The 23351-nt window shown below is 44.0% G+C and overlaps 1 protein-coding gene across 7 annotated transcripts in view; it reads right to left on the reverse strand.

The window, feature by feature from the left end:
• LOC126297890 (uncharacterized) overlaps positions 1–23351 on the reverse strand; it is a 2130251-nt gene that overhangs the window by 314208 nt on the left and 1792692 nt on the right. For 5 of the 7 annotated variants that reach the window (XM_049989191.1, XM_049989196.1, XM_049989194.1 and 2 more), the window contains exon 11: positions 4083–4127. The exons of the other annotated variants lie outside the window; for them this stretch is intronic. In XM_049989191.1, coding sequence (XP_049845148.1) covers positions 4083–4127 — 45 coding nt within the window. The remainder of the gene's footprint in view (positions 1–4082; positions 4128–23351) is intronic. 7 annotated transcript variants of the gene reach the window in all.

The raw sequence follows: 23351 nt of genomic DNA on the forward strand, positions 1-23351 counted from the left end.
GAAGATGATGCTCTTTGCAAGGCGCTATAGCACAGATTTAGAGAACCGTCATTTGAGGCGTACTGCAGAACGATTCTACTGCCGCCAACGTACATTTCGCGTAAGAGCCACGAAGAAAAGGCGCGAGAAATTAGGGCTTGTACGGAGACTCTTAGTGGTTCTTCCCTCGCTCACATGTAGTGGTACAAGGTACCCTCCGCCATGCACCGTGCGGGGGGTTTGATTTGTATGTATGTAAATACATAAAATAAAATTTTGAAATAAAATTCAAACTGTAGGTAATCTTGTATAGTTTGAGGTGGTATTTATGCAGTATTTTCCGGGACTTAAATTTAATGTGAATTTTCGTCTTTTTCATATTTTTTCTGAAAACCTCTGTTCTAAATTGAATACAAATTATGCCATACCGTTCAGCATTTGATTTGAAAACAATATTCGTAAACGTTTTTATGTTATCTTCAACGGAGAGCCCTATGAAAAGAGTGAGGAGTAAACAAAAACAGCGGCAACACCCCTGATTCATGTCGCCTGCTGCTTATGTTTCACGGCAGCCCATTGAAACCTAAGTACGGCGTCAGCCTAAATGTTTATCGTTAAATAATTTTTCCCCGCGTTATAAAAGACTGAAATTAATCTCTAATAAAGAGTTTCAAGCCTATACAATTTAAATCTTTATGAAAACGGTGTTGTTGCTTAATACAGGAATAAAAGTTTTTAAAAGTTATATTAATTATTGTTATATACCTCCATCAAGAACAGACACTCAGCTTCAGAATGAATCTTAGTTCACTGAAATCATTTAAGAGAACTTTCTGAAGGTTGTTTAGTTTTATAATAACTGACACGTGTAAGACTTATTAATGGCTAAAAAATATGACTTTTTTCTGATTTTTCGCCCGATATGAAATGAAATATTCCGTGCACAGGGTGTAAAATTTGGTACACAGAGCTGCCACCTGTGGCGACAGAAATGGCTCGATCCGGCTGGGCATCGAGCCAAAGTGAGCTTGAAAGCTACGGGTGCGTCATTCCACGTTACGTCGACTCTACAAGAGAGGACAACAGTCGTGGTGCTTGGCCGGTAATGGCGTGACAGTCACTCTGCAGTCCACGACTAAAAGTTTCCAGTGACAGAGAGATCTGGAGAAAGTGCTGCCCAGCACAACGATCGTATCTGTATCTTAAATCTGTCGAGGTGGGTCAGGACAGCACTGGCAACATGCGATCTTGAGTTATCCAGTAGGAGCAACGTATGTAGCTGGCCGGATACTCTAGCTGCTGAATTTGCTTCCAATGGAAATTCTTGCACCATGCTGTGATCGTAGTATAGTGAGCTACTGTTGGCAGCAGTTCTTCCTTACTCACTCTGAGCTAGCACATCATGGAAGACGTTCGTTCTTGTTAGAAAATGTTTTTTTTGACGATAACCTTAGTCAATTGAAGATCTACACAATACTCAAAGCAACTAACAACAGGTCGGAACACATGCTTAACTAGTCGTAAATTTTCAGGCATAACTTACTGAACAGAGATAGTATCCCTGTTTTCGCGAGAGCTATTATTATCAGCAGAATATATGTACTACATCAGGTTATTGCCTGATTATCCTCAGTGTGCTAGTGTCCAGAAGAAAGATGTGGAAAGTGCAAGGAATTAAGGACACAAATGAATTTTTCTCTGAATATTTTTCCTTTAGATATGGCGTCATATCTAAATGTTTGAAATTGTTTATAGCGAAGTACGAGGGCGTGCTGAAAAGTATGTCTCCAATTTTTTAGTGAAAACCATTAAAGCCTTTTAAACAAAACAGACGTTCTTAACATTCACATCTCTCAAGACAAAGGAATTAAAGATATTAGCTACCAGTGGGCACTGATTTATATCAATGGTGCAAGTTGAAAATTTGTGCTGGACCAAGATCCGAACCCGGGTCGCCTGCTTGTTAGGCATATGCACTGACTACTTCGCCATCTGGACAGTGCTGACCACAACCGCTCGGACTACCCTGTCTCGGTGCCTCTTGCCCATTACCCTCATTACTCCTGACATCTCGCCGATTCCTGTAAGGGTTCGAGCCTAGTGTGCATAGGCACTGAAGGGGTCATTGGCCGCCTTCGCCTTAATTATGTGCCCGAAAGAACAGACACCACATACATATTCTCGTCTTCATTTTTCGTGTCTGCATATTTGCAGCCTTTTGTTACTAGAGGGTTCCGAATTTTGGCCTGTAACATGGCGGCATGTTACGTAGGTACATCCGAGCGTCACAAACAGCTTTCTCTAATGGAGCCTCGAATTCGAACAGTTCGCCGTCACATGGAGCACGCTCTCGTTCATCATGGCAATGCCACACCACACAAGAACGAAGTGAAATCTCATCAATGCGACGCCTTGGGTTCACTGCCATGGATCATCCTACATGCCTTGCTGACTTGGCCAAACCCGATTTTCATCTCTTTCCAAAACCTTAAGAACGCCGTAGAGGACTTCGCTTTCAAAGTGATGAATCGGTGCAAGGAGAGGTGAGATTGTGGCTCCGTCAACGAAGTCAAACATTCTACAATGACGGTGTCAACAAATTGGTCTTTAGTTGGAAGAGATGTATTCACCGCTAGGGTGACTACGTTGATAAATAAATATGTAGACTTGAATAAAGATGTAATGTTAGTAATTTTGTTTTATTTAAAAATGTTTTCACGCAAAAAAGTCTGACGCATTAGTTTTCAATAATCCCTCGTAATATTGCACAGTATGTACCAGGGCAATTAATGCGGAAATACCGGGTGATCAAAAAGTATGTATAAATTTGAAAACTTAATAAACCACGGAATAATGTAGATAGAGAGGTAAAATTGACACACATGCTTGGAATGACATGGGGTTTTATTAGAACCACCCCATATTGCTAGAGGCGTGAAAGATCTCTTTGCGCGCTTCGTTTGGTGATGATCGTGTGCTCAGCTGCCACTTTCGTCATGCTTGGCCTCCCAGGCCCCCAGACCTCAGTCCGTGCGGTTATTGGCTTTGGGGTTACCTGAAGTCGCAAGTGTATCGTGATCGACCGACATCTCTAGTGATGCTGAAAGAAACATCCGACGCCAATGCCTCACCATAGCTCCAGACATGTTTTACAGTGCTTTTCACAACATTATTCCTCGACTACAGCTATTGTTGAGGAGTGATGGTGGTCATATTCAGCATTTCGTGTAAAGAACGTTATCTTTGCTTTGTCTTATTTTGTTATGCTAATTATTGTTATTCTGATCAGATGAAGCGCCAGCTGTCGGACATTTTTTGAACTTTAGTATTTTTTTGATTCTAATAAAACCCCATGTCATTCCAAGCATGTGTGTCAATTTGTACCTCTCTGTCTACATTATTCCTTGATTTATTCAGTTTTCAAATTTATACGGACTTTTTGATCACCCGGTATAATGAAAATGACTTTTTCCTGGACTATTCGGAAACTTATTCTGACATGTGGAAGATAATCGAAAGTTATTTCTTCTTCTTCTTTGTTATCTCTATGCATATGGTTTGATGTTCTGTAAAAGTTTATTACATTTACGCGCAAAGTTATCTGTTTGTGGGATACACATATAATTTTAATCCTCACTGAGGGACAAAATGTATGTTTTGTGCCTCTGGAACTAAATTTCCGTCCCAAAACGCACAGAATTCTTAGGCACTTTTACTTCATATCTTCTCTCACAAGAAAAAAAGTATTTCTGTTAAAACTGTAATGAAATCGCGTAGTATTACATCACAGACAGATTATCACTAAATTACGCAGAAGAATGGTGTATAAGCATGTATGTCTACATCAACAGCCGCATTTTACTGTAAAGGAAGACAGAGTTTAGAAAGAGTACTGGAACTAACGATAGCGATAGACAGTTTGGCGCCAGGATGGATGAGAACAGCAAGAGAAGTACCAAACTAGGCTGACGCTCAGCAAGCTACTTGATAGTTAAAGGTACAACAAAAGCATCAACAAGCCCGTTTATAGCGTCACATCGGTTAGCCAGGTTAAAGTGAGACAGCCACACAAGGCATATCAAATGTATCCCTTCATACCGTACCTCATTGTCATGATGGCTGAAACTGCATGGTACATTTGATTTTTTCTGTGCAAAAAGAAAGACACACACATAAATCATGACACATCACTTACATTATAAACATCAGATAAACAAATACTAAACTACAATTTTTACTAAATCTTAGCACAATATCAGTCAAGACATTAGATAAGTTACCCTGCAAAGGAAATAATTATCATCATTATATTAGTTTTCTTCATGGCTGACAAGTTATGTGAGTAAGGCAACTACTAAAATAGCGAACACGTTGTGAGCAATAAAGTTAAATCTAATTTTACTTGTTTCAGTGAAAAACATTAATTTTAACTACTGATGTTAAGATAATATTTCATTCGTAATTTTTATGCATGTCAGTCTGTAACACTAATATCGATATCACCTATACTTATTTAAGTAACCTCTTTGTCTGCTCTTACTAAATATGACATCTTTATAAACATGTTCTATGATGTAACATCTATGTAAATGATTTGCTAATAATTTGTCAATATAATTAATCTATATATGTAATTTTAAAAGAAATGTCCTGAAAAAGTATTGAAAAGTAAAAGCCATTCTTGTAACCCTGGTTCGTGCATAGGGCAATTATGATTGTAATCATGTCAGACCTGGAGGGAATTCCCTCTGCTACGAAACCTGAAGAGGTGGATTTGGCAGTCAGACTGCAAGAGCAAGTCGGTGGCTAGCTTGAAAATGTTCGCATCTTATGTGCTGAACGAGGCGAGAAGAGCAGCGAAATTATATAATATAGCGCCGGATGTGGAAGCAATTTCGCTTATTATTCGTGGCATACTGCTGTCAGCTCAGTACTACGAAAATCCGACGCTAAGAACAGAGTTTTCAGAGCTTGTTATACAAGAGCCATGGATACTTTTACCACCATTTTAAGTAGCCACAGAAATCACCAAAATCGTCTCAAAAAATCAGCAGATTATTACAAAACTGCATGGATCATTTACGTGGTTTCCTGTCCAAAACAAGTGTATGTTCTTTAAATTTTGTGTCGAGTACTCATATTTTATCCTTAGTCATTTACCAAGACAGGGCCCTATTCCAAGTGTTACAATATTTCCAACCATCCTAATTTATTGAAGTGAAAAGTAATTGACTTCTATAACAACCTTTAATAACTTTCGTGGAGTGGTAGATTTCTTTACCATTCACTGAGTTTTGTTTATGAAGTACTCCTCGTGTTTTTCGCAGAAGGATAATTTAAGTTTCACTACTGTATAAATGCCAAGAAAAGATCTAAACTACTTCGCTTAAATGTCATTCTTATTGAAATATGAGTACAGTATCAAAGTTAATGTGATCAATCACAGTAGTTACTGGCTAGTAAACGTGAAGGGCCAGCATAAGAAATAATTAGTGTACAGGTTTGTAATAATGTTTATGTTTTCCTGTGTTAATAGTCAAAAATATATTTCATATCGTGTTGAAACAGAACAAGTTAGCCATCATCCTTGTCACTAATAGATTAGTTTCAGGTACCTCACGCTAGTTATTGAGCCAGTTTTGCATTCCATATTACTGTAACAATACTTATGAAGCACAATAATCAATTTCATAACAATTGTGTGATTTAACTAATAACTGGCTAAAACAATTCAAACTATACTAGACTCAGGGCCCACATATTTAGTTTGTTCTTCAGCTAATATAAAGAAGTAAAGGCTCTCTAAGAAAGCAAATAGTGATTAGAACAATTTATATGCCTATCTGAAAACCGTTTCAATGTCAGAATTTTCTAAACATTAAGCTGATAAAAGAACCTCATGTCCAACTTAATGGCGCTCTATCATCAGTAATCCTTTACCTGTAATGATCATTAGCTTTCTGCTTTAAAACACACACAGTAATTAGTGTTATTGAGAGCCAGCTTTTGCCAATACGTTTTAATACTACTCTTGTGTTATTCATGCCAAAGCAGTGTTATATTGCTTGCTAAAGTGTCCTACTGTCCTGGACGAAAACAGTATTTCGATATCAAGTAAAGTAAATACTAATTGTAACTTTTTTATGCACAGCGCTAATAGTTGGTACAAATTTGCCCAAATAGGCTAGCGACCGTATCTTTTTACTTAGGTGCAGTTTTCTTTATTACTATTAGAACCTTGGTTTCTATCCTCATTTGTTTTGCTACTGTTTCCTTTCAATAGAAATCATTCGAGAGACAAAAACAATCCGCTACCTTTCCATTACACAACACAACCATAGTCAACATTACAGTTCTTTCACAGGAGTAGCATTATTGGCGTATTTCTAATTTAGTAGTAACCAGTAGTGTTAAACTCGGGGCAGGGGGCATTGTTCTTCTGTTACAAAAGGGCCGAATCAAGTCAACATATACACTCCTGGAAATTGAAATAAGAACACCGTGAATTCATTGTCCCAGGAAGGGGAAACTTTATTGACACATTCCTGGGGTCAGATACATCACATGATCACACTGACAGAACCACAGGCACATTGACACAGGAAACAGAGCATGCACAATGTCGGCACTAGTACAGTGTATATCCACCTTTCGCAGCAATGCAGGCTGCTATTCTCCCATGGAGACGATCGTAGAGATGCTGGATGTTGTCCTATGGAACGGCTTGCCATGCCATTTCCACCTGGCGCCTCAGTTGGACCAGCGTTCGTGCTGGACGTGCAGACCGCGTGAGACGACGCTTCACCAGTCCCAAACATGCTCAATGGGGGACAGATCCGGAGATCTTGCTGGCCAGGGTAGTTGACTTACACCTTCTAGAGCACGTTGGGTGGCACGGGATACATGCGGACGTGCATTGTCCTGTTGGAACAGCAAGTTCCCTTGCCGGTCTAGGAATGGTAGAACGATGGGTTCGATGACGGTTTGGATGTACCGTGCATTATTCAGTGCCCCTCGACTATCACCAGAGGTGTACGGCCAGTGTAGGAGATCGCTCCCCACACCATGATGCCGGGTGTTGGCCCTGTGTGCCTCGGTCGTATGCAGTCCTGATTGTGGCGCTCACCTGCACGGCGCCAAACACGCATACGACCATCATTGGCACCAAGGCAGAAGCGACTCTCATCGCTGAAGACGACACATCTCCATTCGTCCCTCCATCCACGCCTGTCGCGACACCACTGGAGGCGGGCTGCACGATGTTGGGGCGTGAGCGGAAGACGGCCTAACGGTGTGCGGGACCGTAGCGCAGCTTCATGGAGACGGTTGCGAATGGTCCTCGCCGATACCCCAGGAGCAACAGTGTCCCTAATTTGCTGGGAAGTGGCGGTGCGGTCCCGTACGGCACTGTGTAGGATCCTACGGTCTTGGCGTGCATCTGTGCGTCGTTGCGGTCCGGTCCCAGGTCGACGGGCACGTGCACCTTCCGCCGACCACTGGCGATAACATCGATGTACTGTGGAGACCTCACGCCCCACGTGTTGAGCAATTCGGCGGTACGTCCACCCGGCCTCCCGCATGCCCACTATACGCCCTCGCTCAAAGTCCGTCAATTGCACATACGGTTCACGTCCACGCTGTCGCGGCATGCTACCAGTGTTAAAGACTGCGATGGAGCTCCGTATGCCACGGCAAACTGGCTGACACTGACGGCGGCGGTGCACAAATGCTGCGCAGCTAGCGCCATTCGACGGCCAACACCGCGGTTCCTGGTGTGTCCGCTGTGCTGTGCGTGTGATCATTGCTTGTACAGCCCTCTCGCAGTGTCCGGAGCAAGTATGGTGGGTCTGACACACTGATGTCAATGTGTTCTTTTTTCCATTTCCAGGGGTGTATTAAAAAATATATCTGCATAAACGCACCAGAGTAAGTGTTCCGGGAAAATTAATAGATTTGTTTTATACTGCACAATAATGAATTCGAGATGGAAGTTAGTTGAGGGTTTAAAGTACTGTGTCGATAAATGGGTCTTAGAGAAGGTGCACAAGTTGCGGTTGGCCAAGGATGGTGTAAGAGTTTATTGAAGGTACCTACGAGGCATCTGACATAATTTACTCATTAAAACCGTGGCGAGAATCTAAATCCTGGGGGATTTTAAACTAGATACTCTCGAATATGAGCCCGGTGTGTTACCCACTGTGCCAGATCACCGCACCAGAACAGTTAGGTCCTAGAATCAATCAGGAACATCCTCATTTTACTACCTCTAAGTTTTGACGATGATTAATTCAGTTTTTAGCGAAGGTCTCCTCAGCTGGAATTGGCTGCATTCCGACGGGTCTACATGTAGCAAGCCATGTATCACACTGTTTTTGAAAATTTGAGTGTAGAATAATTTTATAGCAAGAAAGTGTCCTAATAAACAGTTATATTTCCAGATCACATGATTTTAAATAGAATCAGACTAGGTAGCGTTTTAGGTTGGACTTACTACAAAAGATGTGTGTTAATTCTGCTGCCAACGTCGGGAAGCAAAACACACATTTAACGCAGCAGCATGGGGAAATAGGACTACGCAGATTTCATCAGCGCCTCAACAGATTACATACAAGCATACAGTTCGCGCTATAAATAGAAATTAACGGGGCCATTCCTTGTTCGGAAGTAGAAGTGCACAGAACATCTAGCGGCATACTAGGACTAGGAAACCGACGCACAGTAACAGATATGTGATTGCGGAGTCGCATCGCCATCCAGCACATAAAAACACTGTGTTACGCACTTTGACAGCCAGAGCTCACCAGATTAGCGACACAGACAACCTCCAACAAGAAGTTAACGAGATCCACACAACGTTCTGTCCGAACAGTTATAGGAACGAGAACATACAACGAGCTGTGAAGTGCAGTGAAGATAAATTGGCAAAGGAATAGAAGAGCCTTTTCCTATTGCTCGTATATCATACAATAAAGGCGCCAGTGGCAGTGTGAGCAAGGTGTTGCACCACGGTGGAATTAAACAGATATTCCAGAGCAGCTACAAGATCTGAGATCTTTTGAGGTCCTCGAAGGATTCCGTAGATGCTCTCCACACTGCAGGCGTCTACGAACTTCGAAGAGAACGCTGCGAAGTCTACGCTGGTCAAACTGGGAGGCCGATTAGCACTCACGTGTCGGATCATGAACACTACACGCGACTGGGGAAGAAACAACAAATCAGCTATAACTGAATACCACCGCGACTGTGACAGACCTTCTATCAGTTTTCAACAATATCGATTACCTGCTCGGCGGCCAGAGAAAAATAAGAGGAGCTATCAAAACAATCAAATGCCTGAACAACACGATCAGGGAGGATGGTTATAAGTTACCGACAGCCTGGCTGCCAGCGGTCCAGCGTGTGTTCGCCAGACAGCAGTTCCATACGACCCGGTTTCAACAATATAAGCAAGCGGCCACAAGAGGAATCCTATGTCACCAATGTATCATGCAGGAAGACGCTAACAGCCGGCACAAGCTGTCGACTCGCTATTGCCTACCAAACACCTGCTAATCACCTACTAATGTAGCCTACAGTACAGACTTTACTTTCAATTGTTCATTGAAATCCCACAATGTGATGGCGATAGCCACATGACAACCGAATTAAGACAGTGTACAAGGTAGTCAGAAACATTCTGAAAAGCTCGTAAGGGTGTTGCAGGGTAGGTTGTGCTGAAGAATAATTGTTAAGAAAAGAATAATACACTCCTGGAAATGGAAAAAAGAACACATTGACACCGGTATGTCAGACCCACCATAATTGCTCCGGACACTGCGAGAGGGCTGTACAAGCAATGATCACACGCACGGCACAGCGGACACACCAGGAACTGCGGTGTTGGCCGTCGAATGGCGCTAGCTGCGCAGCATTTGTGCACCGCCGCCGTCAGTGTCAGCCAGTTTGCCGTGGCATACGGAGCTCCATCGCAGTCTTTAACACTGGTAGCATGCCGCGACAGCGTGGACGTGAACCGTATGTGCAGTTGACGGACTTTGAGCGAGGGCGTATAGTGGGCATGCGGGAAGCCAGGTGGACGTACCGCCAAATTGCTCAACACGTGGGGCGTGAGGTCTCCACAGTACATCGATGTTGTCGCCAGTGGTCGGCGGAAGGTGCACGTGCCCGTCGACCTGGGACCGGACCGCAGCGACGCACAGATGCACGCCAAGACCGTAGGATCCTACGCAGTGCCGTAGGGGACCGCAACGGCGAGGACCATTCGCAACCGTCTCCATGAAGCTGGGCTACGGTCCCGCACACCGTTAGGCCGTCTTCCGCTCACGCCCCAACATCGTGGAGCCCGCCTCCAGTGGTGTCGCGACAGGCGTGAATGGAGGGACGAATGGAGACGTGTCGTCTTCAGCGATGAGAGTCGCTTCTGCCTTGGTGCCAATGATGGTCGTGTGCGTGTTTGGCGCCGTGCAGGTGAGCGCCACAATCAGGACTGCACACGACCGAGGCACACAGGGCCAACACACGGCATCATGGTGTGGGGAGCGATCTCCTACACTGGCCGTACACCTCTGGTGATCGTCGAGGGGACAGTGAATAGTGCACGGTACATCCAAACCGTCATCGAAGCCATCGTTCTACCATTCCTAGACCGGCAAGGGAACTTGCTGTTCCAACAGGACAATGCACGTCCGCATGTATCCCGTGCCACCCAACGTGCTCTAGAAGGTGTAAGTCAACTACTCTGGCCAGCAAGATCTCCGGATCTGTCCCCCATTGAGCATGTTTGGGACTGGATGAAGCGTCGTCTCACGCGGTCTGCACGTCCAGCACGAACGCTGGTCCAACTGAGGCGCCAGGTGGAAATGGCATGGCAAGCCGTTCCACAGGACTACATCCAGCATCTCTACGATCGTCTCCATGGGAGAATAGCAGCCTGTATTGCTGCGAAAGGTGGATATACACTGTACTAGTGCCGACATTGTGCATGCTCTGTTGCCTGTGTCTATGTGCCTGTGGTTCTGTCAGTGTGATCATGTGGTGTATCTGACCCTAGGAATGTGTCAATAAAGTTTCCCCTTCCTGGGACAATGAATTCACGGTGTTCTTATTTCAATTTCAGGAGTGTAAGTCGCGCCGTTTCCGAGTTAATTAGCATTGAAGTTAGTCAATCAGACAGCTACGCACACAGACTTTGGCTCAGGTTAGATCCTTACTTTTTTTCATGGTTCAATTGGAATAGTAGAGCCCGCCATCTGCTAAGTTTAGTGCTCCACTCAGCCTACTTAGTCGGGAGCAACGTCTTCCACCGCGCGGCTCTCATGCTACGCAGCTGAGGCCGAGGCCTCCATTGCCCATGGAGCGCCACGTGGAGGTGAAGATCTTTTGTCCTGTTTCTTTGTGCGAATGGCAGACGCATTATACCTATGAAACCATTGCACTTCATATTGGAGATAGGAAACTATTAAACAAAAAAAATTAATTTAAAAAGAGCCAGGTAGCTGGTCTCAGAATGTAACCTCGAACCGGATATCCCCGTGCAGTGCCTCCCAAGATTATTTACTAAAGTATGTCGATATGCTTCGAGGTTAGTGTTTAACAGGCTTACCGTGACGTCCCGTACAGTAACCAACCACACTAGGTTACACATTCTACATCGTGTCTGTATACTACGTGATAAGAAATTGCTATTAACATATGTTTTGTGTGCTATGTACTGTGTCTCTTCATGCGTCTTATCGTGTGTTTACTCATATTTCAACTTTTGCTACGTGTTAAAAAATCTTTTATCTATGGCATGCTTACTACAGTTCTAGGCCCAATTTTTGTATCGCTCTCTTATTCAGTTTCAGGAAACCAAACGATGAACTCATGTGGTGACACTGTCTCTAGAAGGCCGCTTGAATTTGCGCGTGCAGCGGTCGGGTTGGCTAACTTTAATGCTAATTAACTCTGAAACCAACAGTTAGTCGCACTGAGCAGAACACTTGCAAAGACGGCCGAAACGTCGATATTTTAGTTATTTTTAGTAACGTTGAATAATACCTAAAATGGTTTTATTCAAGCTGTTATAGTTCTGTTCGGGGAACATAGAAGGATATCGTTGGAAGGCAGGTGACGTAGTTTCCACGAAACTCTATTGAGTAAATTTAGAAAATCGGTATTCAAAGAAAACTGAGCGACAGTTCTGGTGTTACCCTCGGAAATCTGGTGTAGAAGCCGTAGCAATGCGACAAGAGAGTTTAGGGCGCTTATAGAAGTATATACAGGGTGTTTCAAAAATGACCGGTATATTTGAAACGGCAATACAAACTAAACCAGCAGCGATAGAAATACACCGTTTGTTGCAATAAGCTCGGGACAACAGTACATTTTCAGGCAGACAAACTTTCGAAATTACAGTAGTTACAATTGTCAACAACAGATGGCGCTGCGGTGTGGGAAACTCTATAGTACGATATTTTCCACATATCCACCATGCGTAGCAATAATATGACGTAGTCTCTGAATGAAATTACCCGAAACCTTTGACAACGTGTCTGGCGGAATGGCTTCACATGCAGATGAGATGTACTGCTTCAGCTGTTCAATTGTTTCTGGATTCTGGCGGTACACCTGGTGTTTCAAGTGTCCCCACAGAAAGAAGTCACAGGGGTTCATGTCTGGCGAATAGGGAGGCCAATCCACGCCGCCTCCTGTATGTTTCGGATAGCCCAAAGCAATCACACGATCATTGAAATATTCATTCAGGAAATTAAAGACGTCGGCCGTGCGATGTGGCCGGGCACCATCTTGCATAAACCACGAGGTGTTCGCAGTGTCGTCTAAGGCAGTTTGTACCGCCACAAATTCACGAAGAATGTCCAGATAGCGTGATGCAGTAAGCGTTTCGGAACTGAAAAATGGGCCAATGATTCCTTTGGAAGAAATGGCGGCCCAGACCAGTACTTTTTGAGGATGCAGGGACGATGGGACTGCAACATGGGGCTTTTCGGTTCCCCATATGCGCCAGTTCTGTTTATTGACGAAGCCGTCCAGGTAAAAATAAGCTTCGTCAGTAAACCAAATGCTGCCCACATGCATATCGCCGTCATCAATCCTGTGCACTATATCGTTAGCGAATGTCTCTTGTGCAGGAATGGTAGCGGCGCTGAGGGGTTGCCGCATTTGAATTTTGTATGGATAGAGGTGTAAAATCTGGCGCATGAGACGATACGTGGACGTTGGCGTCATTTGGACGGCAGCTGCAACACGGCGAACGGAAACCCGAGGCCGCTGTTGGATCACCTGCTGCACTAGCTGCGCGTTGCCCTATGTGGTTGCCGTACGCGGTCGCCCTACCATTCCAGCACGTTCATCCGTCTCGTTCCCAGTCCGTTGAAATTTTTCAAACATATCCTTTATTGTATCGCTTTTCGGTCCTTTAGTTACATTAAACCTCCGTTGAAAACTTCGTCTTGTTGCAACAACACTGTGTTCTAGGCGGTGGAATTCCAACACCAGAAAAATCCTCTGTTCTAATGAATAAACCATGTTGTCCACAGCACACTTGCACGTTGTGAACAGCACACGCTTACAGCAGAAAGACGACGTACAGAATGGCGCACCCACAGACTGCGTTGTCTTCTGTATTTTTCACATCACTTGCAGCGCCATCTGTTGTTGAAAATTGTAACTACTGTAATTTCGAAAGTTTGTCCGCCTGAAAATGTACTGTTGTCCCAAGAATATTGCAACAAACGATGTACTTCTATCGCTGCTCGTTTAGTTTTTATTGCCGTTTCCAATATACCGGTCATTTTTGAAACACCCTGTAGATAGTCATTTTTCCTAGCTCTTTGCGTGAATGGCATACGATATAAAATCGTGAATATTATTTCGAAGTACCTTCCGCCACAAACTGCACGTTGGACTTCCGATGTTGACGTAGATGTAAAAGGAAGAAAGATTGGGTTTATGGTCCTGTCAACATGGAGCTCATCAGACGCTGAGCAAAAGCTCGGATTGTGTCAAGGATGGGGAAGGAAGTCGGCTTTTCCATTTCAAAGGAAAAAAATGGTTCAAATGGCTCTAAGCACTATGGGACTTAACCTAGAACTTAGAACTACTTAAACCTAACTAACCTACGGACATCACACACATCCATGCCCGAGGCAGGATTCGAACCTGCGACCGTAGCGGTCGCGCGGCTCCAGACTGTAGCGCCTAAAACCGCTCGGCCACTCCTGCCGGCTTTCAAAGGAACCATCCCGACATTTACCATGGGCGATTTAGGGAAATCTCGGAAAACCTACATCTGAATGTCCGGACGTGGACTTAAGATGTAGATGATGATGATGATGACGATGACGATGTTTGCTGTTTGGGGTGCTCAACTCCGCCGTTATCAGCGCCGTACAAATTTCCAACCTTTGTTCAGTCCAAACTCGCCACTTTCATGAATGATGATGAAATGATGAGGACAAAACAAACACGCAGTCATCTCGAGGCAGGTGAAAATCCCTGACGCCGCCGGGAATCGAACCCAGGACTCCGTGCTCGGGAAGAGAGAACGCGACCGCGAGACCACGAGCTGCGGACGGCTGTAGATGTAGACGGTCGTAATGAACTCTGCATAGTGTCGGCTCGAGCGCAGCTTTGGGTGTGCGCCTGTTTGCGTCGACGGCTGGATGCCGTCTACTAGGGGCTCAGCCGACAGCATGCATGCCATGGTCTAAAAACCACATAAGCCTACTACTGCAATGTGTACCTTAATACCCTTCACATTATGAGTGACGAAGTGTATTAAGGGGGGGTAGGACGTGAGACGGGCCGACTTGGAGCAGGAGAGGCACCACAGGACATTTTAATTTACACTGTCTATACTTTCACAAGTAAATTCATAAAACTTAGTTAGCTCGACCAGGAAGGATTCAGGATTCACACTCATAGCAGAGGAAGTTCAAAAACATAACAAATCAATTTTCTTACATGTGAAATTTCGTCATTTTTTTCATTTGGTATTAGCTGCATTTGTTGCTGTAGGTACACTTTTCTTCATAAGTAAGAGAGATTCTTCGATGAATTTTGCACAGCATACAAACCATACTTACAGGTGTATGAAACTCTAGTTTACCCCAAATCTGTTAAAAACTGTGGTAAAATTGAGATAATTAACTATAAAATTCGAGTTTTCTCTAAACACGAAGTTTAAAAGGTAACAGCCCAGTCATTTTTACATAGATTAATTACATTATAGAGTTTCATACACCTGTAAGTATGGTTTGTAAACTGTGCAAAATTGATCGAAGGATCTCTCTTACTTATGAAGAAAACTGTACATATAGCAACAAATGCAGCCAACAGTAGGCGAAAAAAATCATGAAATTTCACATTTAAAAATATTATTTTTTCGTGCTTTTGAACTTCCACTGCTATGAGTGTGAATCCTGAATCCTTCCTGGTCATGCTGACAAAGTTTTATGAATTTATTTGTAAAAGTATAGACAGTGCAAATTAAAATGTCCTGTCGTGCCTCTCCATCTCGAAGTCGGCCCGTTTGATGTTCTATCCCCCTTAACATGACCGACAATGATGTCCACATAACTGTTTAGACGCTACCATACTCACCGCACTACAGTATGTATTCGATGCTTATGATAGTAATTCTGTATCCCTATTATAAAGTGCGGTGGAGTTCGCAAGCATCTACTTCGATATGGCATGGTCTGTGCAGTACTGGAGTGGATATTCGGCGGCAGAGCAGCACAAAGCTAAAGCACTGAATGTCTCTGTCTGTTTCTATGTGCCTCAGGTGCAAACGCAAGGTTTTGGGCCCGCGCTGAGTGCTACTGCCGTCGCTACACGTCTGGCCGTGATCTGTAAGTAAAGCGGTAGGCGCTCTGCAACTTACGGCCACTGCTGTGTTTGTGGTGAACTTCATCCATGCTTTCCGGCTACACTAGTTTGTCATATCGTGGCTACGAATTTATTTCTTGGACTGTTTTTCACACATTTATTTGTGACTTTGGTTCAAGTTCAAGTGGTTCAAGTGGCTCTGAGCACTATGGGACTCAACTGCTGTGGTCATCAGTCCCCTAGAACTTAGAACTACTTAAACCTAACTAACCTAAGGACATCACATACATCCATGCCCGAGACAGGATTCGAACCTGCGACCGTAGCAGTCGCACGGTTCCGGACTGCGCGCCTAGAACCGCGAGACCACCGCGGCCGGCTGTGACTTTGGTACTGGATCTTGTGCTGCTGTATGTTCTTCATGGGAATGTTCTTATACTGGATTTATTTTAGCGTATGGCGACTGTGTTGCTCCAGGCTGATCATTATAAGTGCCTGTATCCACTCCGTAGTTTTTACGGCAAAGTTGCAATTTATTTACTATTTATTAATGTCACAAGCAGAAAAAAAGTATAGACCAAATACAAAATATACATAACGTGGAACGGAGCTAAAGTACAAGGTACAGAAACGTATTAAACAGACGAAAAATCCCCAAGATTGGCGATCTTTTACAGAAGCTCGAAATTTAGCGCGGACTTCAATGCGAGATGCTTATAACAGTTTCCACAACGAAACTTCGTCTCGAAACCTGTCAGAAAATCAAAAGCGGTTATGGTCGTAGGTGAAGCATGTTAGGGGCAAGAAACAATCAATGCAGTCTCTGTGCGATAGCAATGGAGTTACTAACGAAGACAGTGCTGCCAAAGCAGAGTTACTAAACACAGCCTTCCGAAATGCCGTCACAAAAGAAGACGAATCGACAACAGCTGCTAACATGAGTAACGAAGAAGTAAATATCCTCGGAGTAGTGAAGCAACGTAAATCACTCAATAAAAGCAAGTTTTCTGGTCCAGACTGCATACCAGTTAGGTTCCTTTCGAAGTATGCTAATGCATTAGCTCCATACTTAACAATCATATACAACCTTTCGCTCGACGAAAGATCCGTACAAAAAGACTGGAAAGTTGCACAGGTCACACCAGTATTCAAGAAAGGTAGTAGGAGTAATCCACTAAATTACAGGCCCATATCGTTAACGTCGATATGCATCAGGATTTTAGAACATATATTGTGTTCGAACGTAATGAATAACCTCGAAGAAAACGGTCTATTGACACACAGTCAACATGCGTTTAGGAAACATCGTTCTTGTGAAACACAACTATCTCTTTATTCACATGAAGTGTTGAGTGCTATTGACAAGGGATTTCAGATCGATTCCGTATTTCTGGATTTCAGGAAGGCTTTTGAAAATGCACCAGACAAGCGACTCGTAGTGAAATTGCGTGGTTATGGAATATCGTCTCAGTTATGTGACTGGATCTGTGATATCCTGTCAGACAGGTCACAGTTCGTAGTAATTGACGGAAAGTCATCGAGTAAAACAGAAGTGATTTCTGGCGTTCCCCAAGGTAAAGTTATAGGCCCTTCACTGTTCCTTATCTATATAAACGATTTGGGAGGCAATTTGAGCAGCCGAAATCAGTTGTTTGCAGATGACTTTGTCGATTATCGACTAATAAAGTCATCAGAACATCAAAACAAACTGCAAAACGATTTAGAAGAAATATTGGAATGGTGCGAAAAGTGGCAGTTGACCTTAAATAACGAAAAGCGTGAGGTCATCCACATGAGTGCTAAAAGGAACGCGATAAACTTCGGTTACAGATAAATCTGTCTAATCTAAAAGCCATAAATTCAACTAAATACCTAGGTATTACAATTACGAACAATTTAAATTGGAAGGAACACACAGAAAATGTTGTGGGGAAGGCTAACCTGCGTTTCATTGGCAGGACACTTAGAAAATGTAACAGACCTACTAAGGAGACTGCCTACACTACGCTTGTCTGTCCACTTTCAGAATACTGTTGCGTGGTGTGGGATCCTTTCCAGATAGGGCCGACTGAGTACATCGAAAAAGATCAAAGAAAGGCAGCACGTTGTGTATTTTCGCGAAATATGGGAGAGAGTATCACAGAAATGATACAGGATTTGGGATGGACATCATTAAAAGAAAGGCGTTTTTCGTTGCGACGGAATCTTCTCACGAAATTCCAATCACCAACTTTCTCCTCCGAATGCGAAAATATTTTGTTGACACCGAATTACATAGGGAGGAACGACCACAAAGATAAAATAAGGGAAATCAGACCTCGTACGGAAAGACATAGGTGTTCATTCTTCTCGCGCTATACGAGATTGGAATAATCGAGAATTGTGAAGGTGGTTCGATGGACCCACTGCCAAACACTTAAATGTAATTTGCAGAGTAACCATGTACATGTAGATGAAACATGTTACATCTTATGAACACAATAATAGAAAGATACACGAAATACATATTTTCGATCAGAAATTATGGGTTGCTAGAAACAGGTCTTCAAACGAGCATGTAGCCTGAGGTAATGGAAAATGCGTCGTTGTTTGTTCTATCCCACATTCACACACAACTGACTCGCACGGAAAGCCTCACCACGTAACTCTAGACGTAGCTACTCCCCTGTGAAATTCATTCAGCCACATCCATGTCGACCTTGTCTCCTCGCTCCCAGGTGGAAGATCTTCAGAACACGGTATCAAGCTTAGCCACAATTCTAGCCTTGTCTGATGGGCTGACAATTAGATCTTTGGCTGAGTGCACCACGTTTTCCCTCGAGTTCAGGAGTTCGCGGGGAGTTGGTACCCATTTAGCGCAGGTGCCGCGTTGGTGAAAACTTTTTCTTTCCAGGTTGCTACTTCAGCCTGATGCCAAGTGGTTGTAAGCCCTTTTCTAATGCCTTCGATCTTAGACAGCTTGAAACGATACGGCAGTCTCTACTTCTTTGATATGGCATGGTCTGTGGAGTACTGGACTAGATATGGGCAGTAGAGTAGTACAAAGCTAAAGCACTGGTTATAAGCGTCTGGTGCCCCAGGTGGTACCCGACAGCTTTCGGATAACACTTTTTTCTAGCGGCAACTTTATGCTCTGTGCGGTAACGGTACGTCATATATCTGTATGCCGTTCCCCGTGTCACTCCCAGTTGTTTTAGTTTTGGTCAGTGTTCTCGTTGGGTTCTTGCCCATTCAATTCGCAAAGTACTTGATACCTGTTTGTTTCTTAGTTGGAAGGCACAGGTATAGGTTTTGGCTGGGCCACGCTTAATTGATTTTTTGTGTAGTAGGTTGTCAGGCCTGTTAAGATTTCGGAAAACTTCTTCTTATCAGTTTCGAAATTATCTGCCCGGGTTGCTATAGCACGATTATCTGCAGAAATGAAACCTTCGAAATTAAGTCGCTGAATGCGAATTGCATGGTATCAGCTGTATTTGATATACATTTACTACTCTGCAGTAAAATATGGAAATTTGTCTCCAGAATGAGATTTTCACTCTGCAACGGAGTGAGCGCTGATATGAAACTTCCTGGCAGATCAAAACTGTGGGCCGGACCGTGACTCGAACTCGGGACCTTTGCCTTTCGCGGACAAGTGCTCCACCAAATTTTTTTTTACCTCATTTTGTTCGCTTTCGTTCGTTGCTTGTTCATCTGCTCGGGGCGGACGTCCTAAGACATCCGTTTTTAAGTTCGTTATTGACCGATTAACTCAGTTTTTTATTACAGAGGGCACCTAACCCTCTGACCGAACACGCTGAGCTACCGTGCAGACTACCAACTGAGCTACCCAAGCACGACTCACGCCCCGTCCTCACAGCTTTACTTCTGCCAGTATCTCGTCTCCTACCTTCCAACTCGGTCCGGCACTCAGTTTTAATCTGTCAGGAAGTTTCATATCAGCCTACACTCCGCTGCAGAGTGAAAATCTCATTCTGGAAACATCCCCCAGGCTGTGGCTAAGCCATGTCTCCCCCAGATCCTTTCTTTTAGGAGTGCTAGTTCTGCAAGTTTCGCAGGAGAGCTTCTGTAAAGTTTGGAAGGTAGGAAACGAGATACTGGCAGAAGTAAAGCTGTGAGGACGGGGCGTGAGTCGTGCTTGGGTAGCTCAGTCGGTAGAGCACTTGCCCGCGAAAGGCAAAGGTCCCGAGTTCGAGTCTTGGTCCGGCACACAGTTTTGATCTGCCAGGAAGTTTCATGAAAATTTGTGTCGGACGGGGACTCGAAACTGGATTTCCCTCTTATCGCTAGCGATTGCTTTACCACTTCAGCTACCCGTGCACGGTCGCTCGACCGACCCAAACTTCCATATATAGCATTGTCTACGTCGTTATATCGAGTCCGTGGAACGTGCACGGATGGTGAAAGTGGTTAAGGCGACTGCTCGCGATGAGTGAGAAATCAGAGTTCGAGTCCTGGTCAGGCACACATTATCATATGTCACTACTGGGTAGTGCATCTATACACAGCACACTTTGATATCAAGGAATTCGCATTCAGTGATTTAACTGCGAATTATTTAGGACATCTGGGAATCACCATCAGCGTCTGTTCTTTCAGACATGCATGCAACACTGTCCCGTTTGACAAGGATTGTTATTAGTATATATACAAAGTGTTAATATTTCAGAGACAAGAGTCAATGAAGAAATGACTTTGATTATAAACGAACAAAATTTGTGTCACATAGTGTTATAAATGCTAGTATTAATTGTACAAATCAGCACTAGAAGGTCAAGGACCCCAGTAAAGCCCGGGAACGATAGAGGGACAGCTCAGAGACAAGTTGCAAAAATGTAGGGGATCAACAACTTGGAAGAACAGCAGATGGTACTGAATACCAAAATATTGTGTGTTTTTCTAGATAGGTGTTACGTAACCAAGAGCTACATAATATCTCCTGATTTCCTTCCGATAGTAATTAAATTTAACGTCGTTTGCGACACTCACCCTTAATGCCAGTACTTCAATTCATATCTGACAGATGACATGTTCCAGAAGTTTTACGGTAATTAATGAGTGATCAAAGCCGGCAGTCACTTATTTGTAAATATATAACGAAGAACGCTGCAACGAGGGAAGGATTTCAGGCGACACAAATCACAGTCGCTGAGGCATACGCGTCGTAATTTACGCGACGCGTCAGAGCAGGGCAAATGTATGGGCGGGAATAATGTACTGGCACAGGTGTTAACCGCTCTCCCAGTTGGCAGATATTCAAAAGTTACTGCCAGACTTTCACAGCTAGTTCTAATTGGCGCGACTGTTCTCCGCGCTGCTCCTGCGCTTCACACGTAACGCGCAAATTCGTCCCTGTAGTCTAAGTGATAAGTAGTCCTGAAATTTACAAGATCCTCTGCCCTTTACTTCTGGTAGAAAACTTGAAGGTCTTGCTATGATATGTGGCATGGTATCTAATAATATATTATGGATTCTCCCTTTCCATTTCATGTAAAATAAGAGAAATTCATGAAGCCTTGTCGGTTCTCTATGCGACAAAACAGCCTTAATCTTTATGATTAATAACGTGAAGACCGTGGATGAAAGTACACCAGTAAACGTATGTGGGAATTTTTAGAAGTATCCGTTAGCATCGTTCGATGTCATAAAAGTTGTAAAATCGTATACTGTCACTTAATGAGCAAAATCGTTGTACTCGATATCAACATTTATATCTACACTACTGTTTGTAAAAAGTGAAACACCAAGACGGAGAGATGTGATCATAATGAAATTTATTGTACCGAGTAGGGGCATGACACTACACAAATGGGTAGCATTACAGGACTTTACGTGCACTATGATTGTGGAAATTCAGTTGGGAGTAGCGCAACCACATGCTGAAATAAGAGCCGCTAGACGCCGTCGCATGGAATCAGAATGCCTGGATATGCTGCTAGGGACTACTCTGCCACGCCGTTTGTAGGTGCTTCCACAAAATATCAGCTGTGACTCCAAGAAGACCTGAACAAACAAGTTGTCGACCAGCCATACACCAGTCAGGTCTATGTGAGGCGAACGGGCAGGCCAGGGAAGTAGTGACTACTGTAGTTCTTCGAAGAATGCTTGCACATTCTTCGTCACACGCGAGCAGACGTTGCCCTGCTGAAATGTGGCATGTGGAACGGCCTGCAGGAGGGGCAGTGCCTCGGGCTGTAAGACTTCCCTTATGCAGCGGTAGCTGTTCAGATTGCCCTCAAGACATAGGAGGTGATATCGTGTGTGATAGGCAATAGTGTCCAAACCATCGCACTTGACGTTCGTCCGCTATGCCGTTCAACATTAGTCTGCCCAGTGCATTCACCACGGCGGCGTCGAATTCGTGTACCACCGTCGCTGTAGGAAAAGCTGAAGCGGGACTTGTCTGAAGAAATTACATTTTGTCACTCAGTACGCCAGCGTCGGAGTCCACGTTTCCTTTGTAGTCTGCGGTGTGAGTGAGTTTTGTGGTCAATGGAAGCCGATGCAGTGGCGTGCTTGGGTCGAACTGTCGGAGCAGATATGTCCGCATCTGTTGCTGTGCTCCAACGTCGTGTCAACAGTATGTACGAAGTTGTTCTGTCCGTTATGGCCAAGGGGAGAAGATGGCGGACATCTCGCGCTGTAGTCACACTGTGTCGCCCGGTACCCTGTTGGCGCTATGTACGGTCCTCTTCTCTCCACTGGTTTCACATACGCCTGCCTATACGAGCTGCAGTGTCATAGAACGACAGATCCGCCTCCCAGAGACCAAGTCATTCTGCCCCATTCGGAAGAACTCAAATGCCGATATTCCACCCTGTGATGTCGGCGAGGCATATTGGCACTTAATCACATGTTTCCATTTCGTATGACTACTCCACACCGACTGAACATTGCATAATACTGACCTGTCGAGTGACACAAAAGGGGGCGCAATTGGGCCCACAAACACGCCACCTCTCAGCTATTTAAATAATTTATTACGGCCCTGCTGTTCTACAAGTCCTCTTATCGTGGCTTGTTGCAGGGCACTGCCCCTGAGTGTTTCACTTTTTACAAACAATAGTATATAATTAACAAAGTATCAGGAATCTAGGGAGACCCTTTCTGCATTTTAAATGCTATTCTTGAAAGAATTACAACGAGAACGTACAAGACAAAGACTGCGATTTATTGGCAGGTTACTTAAAAAATGTAACAGGCCTACTAGAGAGACTGCTTACACGACACTTTTCCGCCATCGTCTGGAGTATTGCTGTGCGTTGTGGAATCCGCATCAGATAGGATTGACGGAGGACATCGAAAAAGTGAAAAGAAGGGCAGCTCAGTTTGTATTATCGCGACACAGGGGAGAGACTGCCACTGTTATGATACATAAATTGGGGTGGCAGTTGTTAAAACAAAGGCATTTTTCTCTGCGGCAGAGACTTCTCATGAAATTCGATCATCAATTTTCACCTCAGAGTGTGAAATATTTCGTTCCTACATAGGGAGGAATGATCATTATTATAAAACAATAGAACGCAGAGTTTGAATGGGAA

The sequence above is a fragment of the Schistocerca gregaria genome, chromosome X (assembly GCF_023897955.1).
Source record: "Schistocerca gregaria isolate iqSchGreg1 chromosome X, iqSchGreg1.2, whole genome shotgun sequence".
NCBI lineage: Eukaryota > Metazoa > Arthropoda > Insecta > Orthoptera > Acrididae > Schistocerca > Schistocerca gregaria.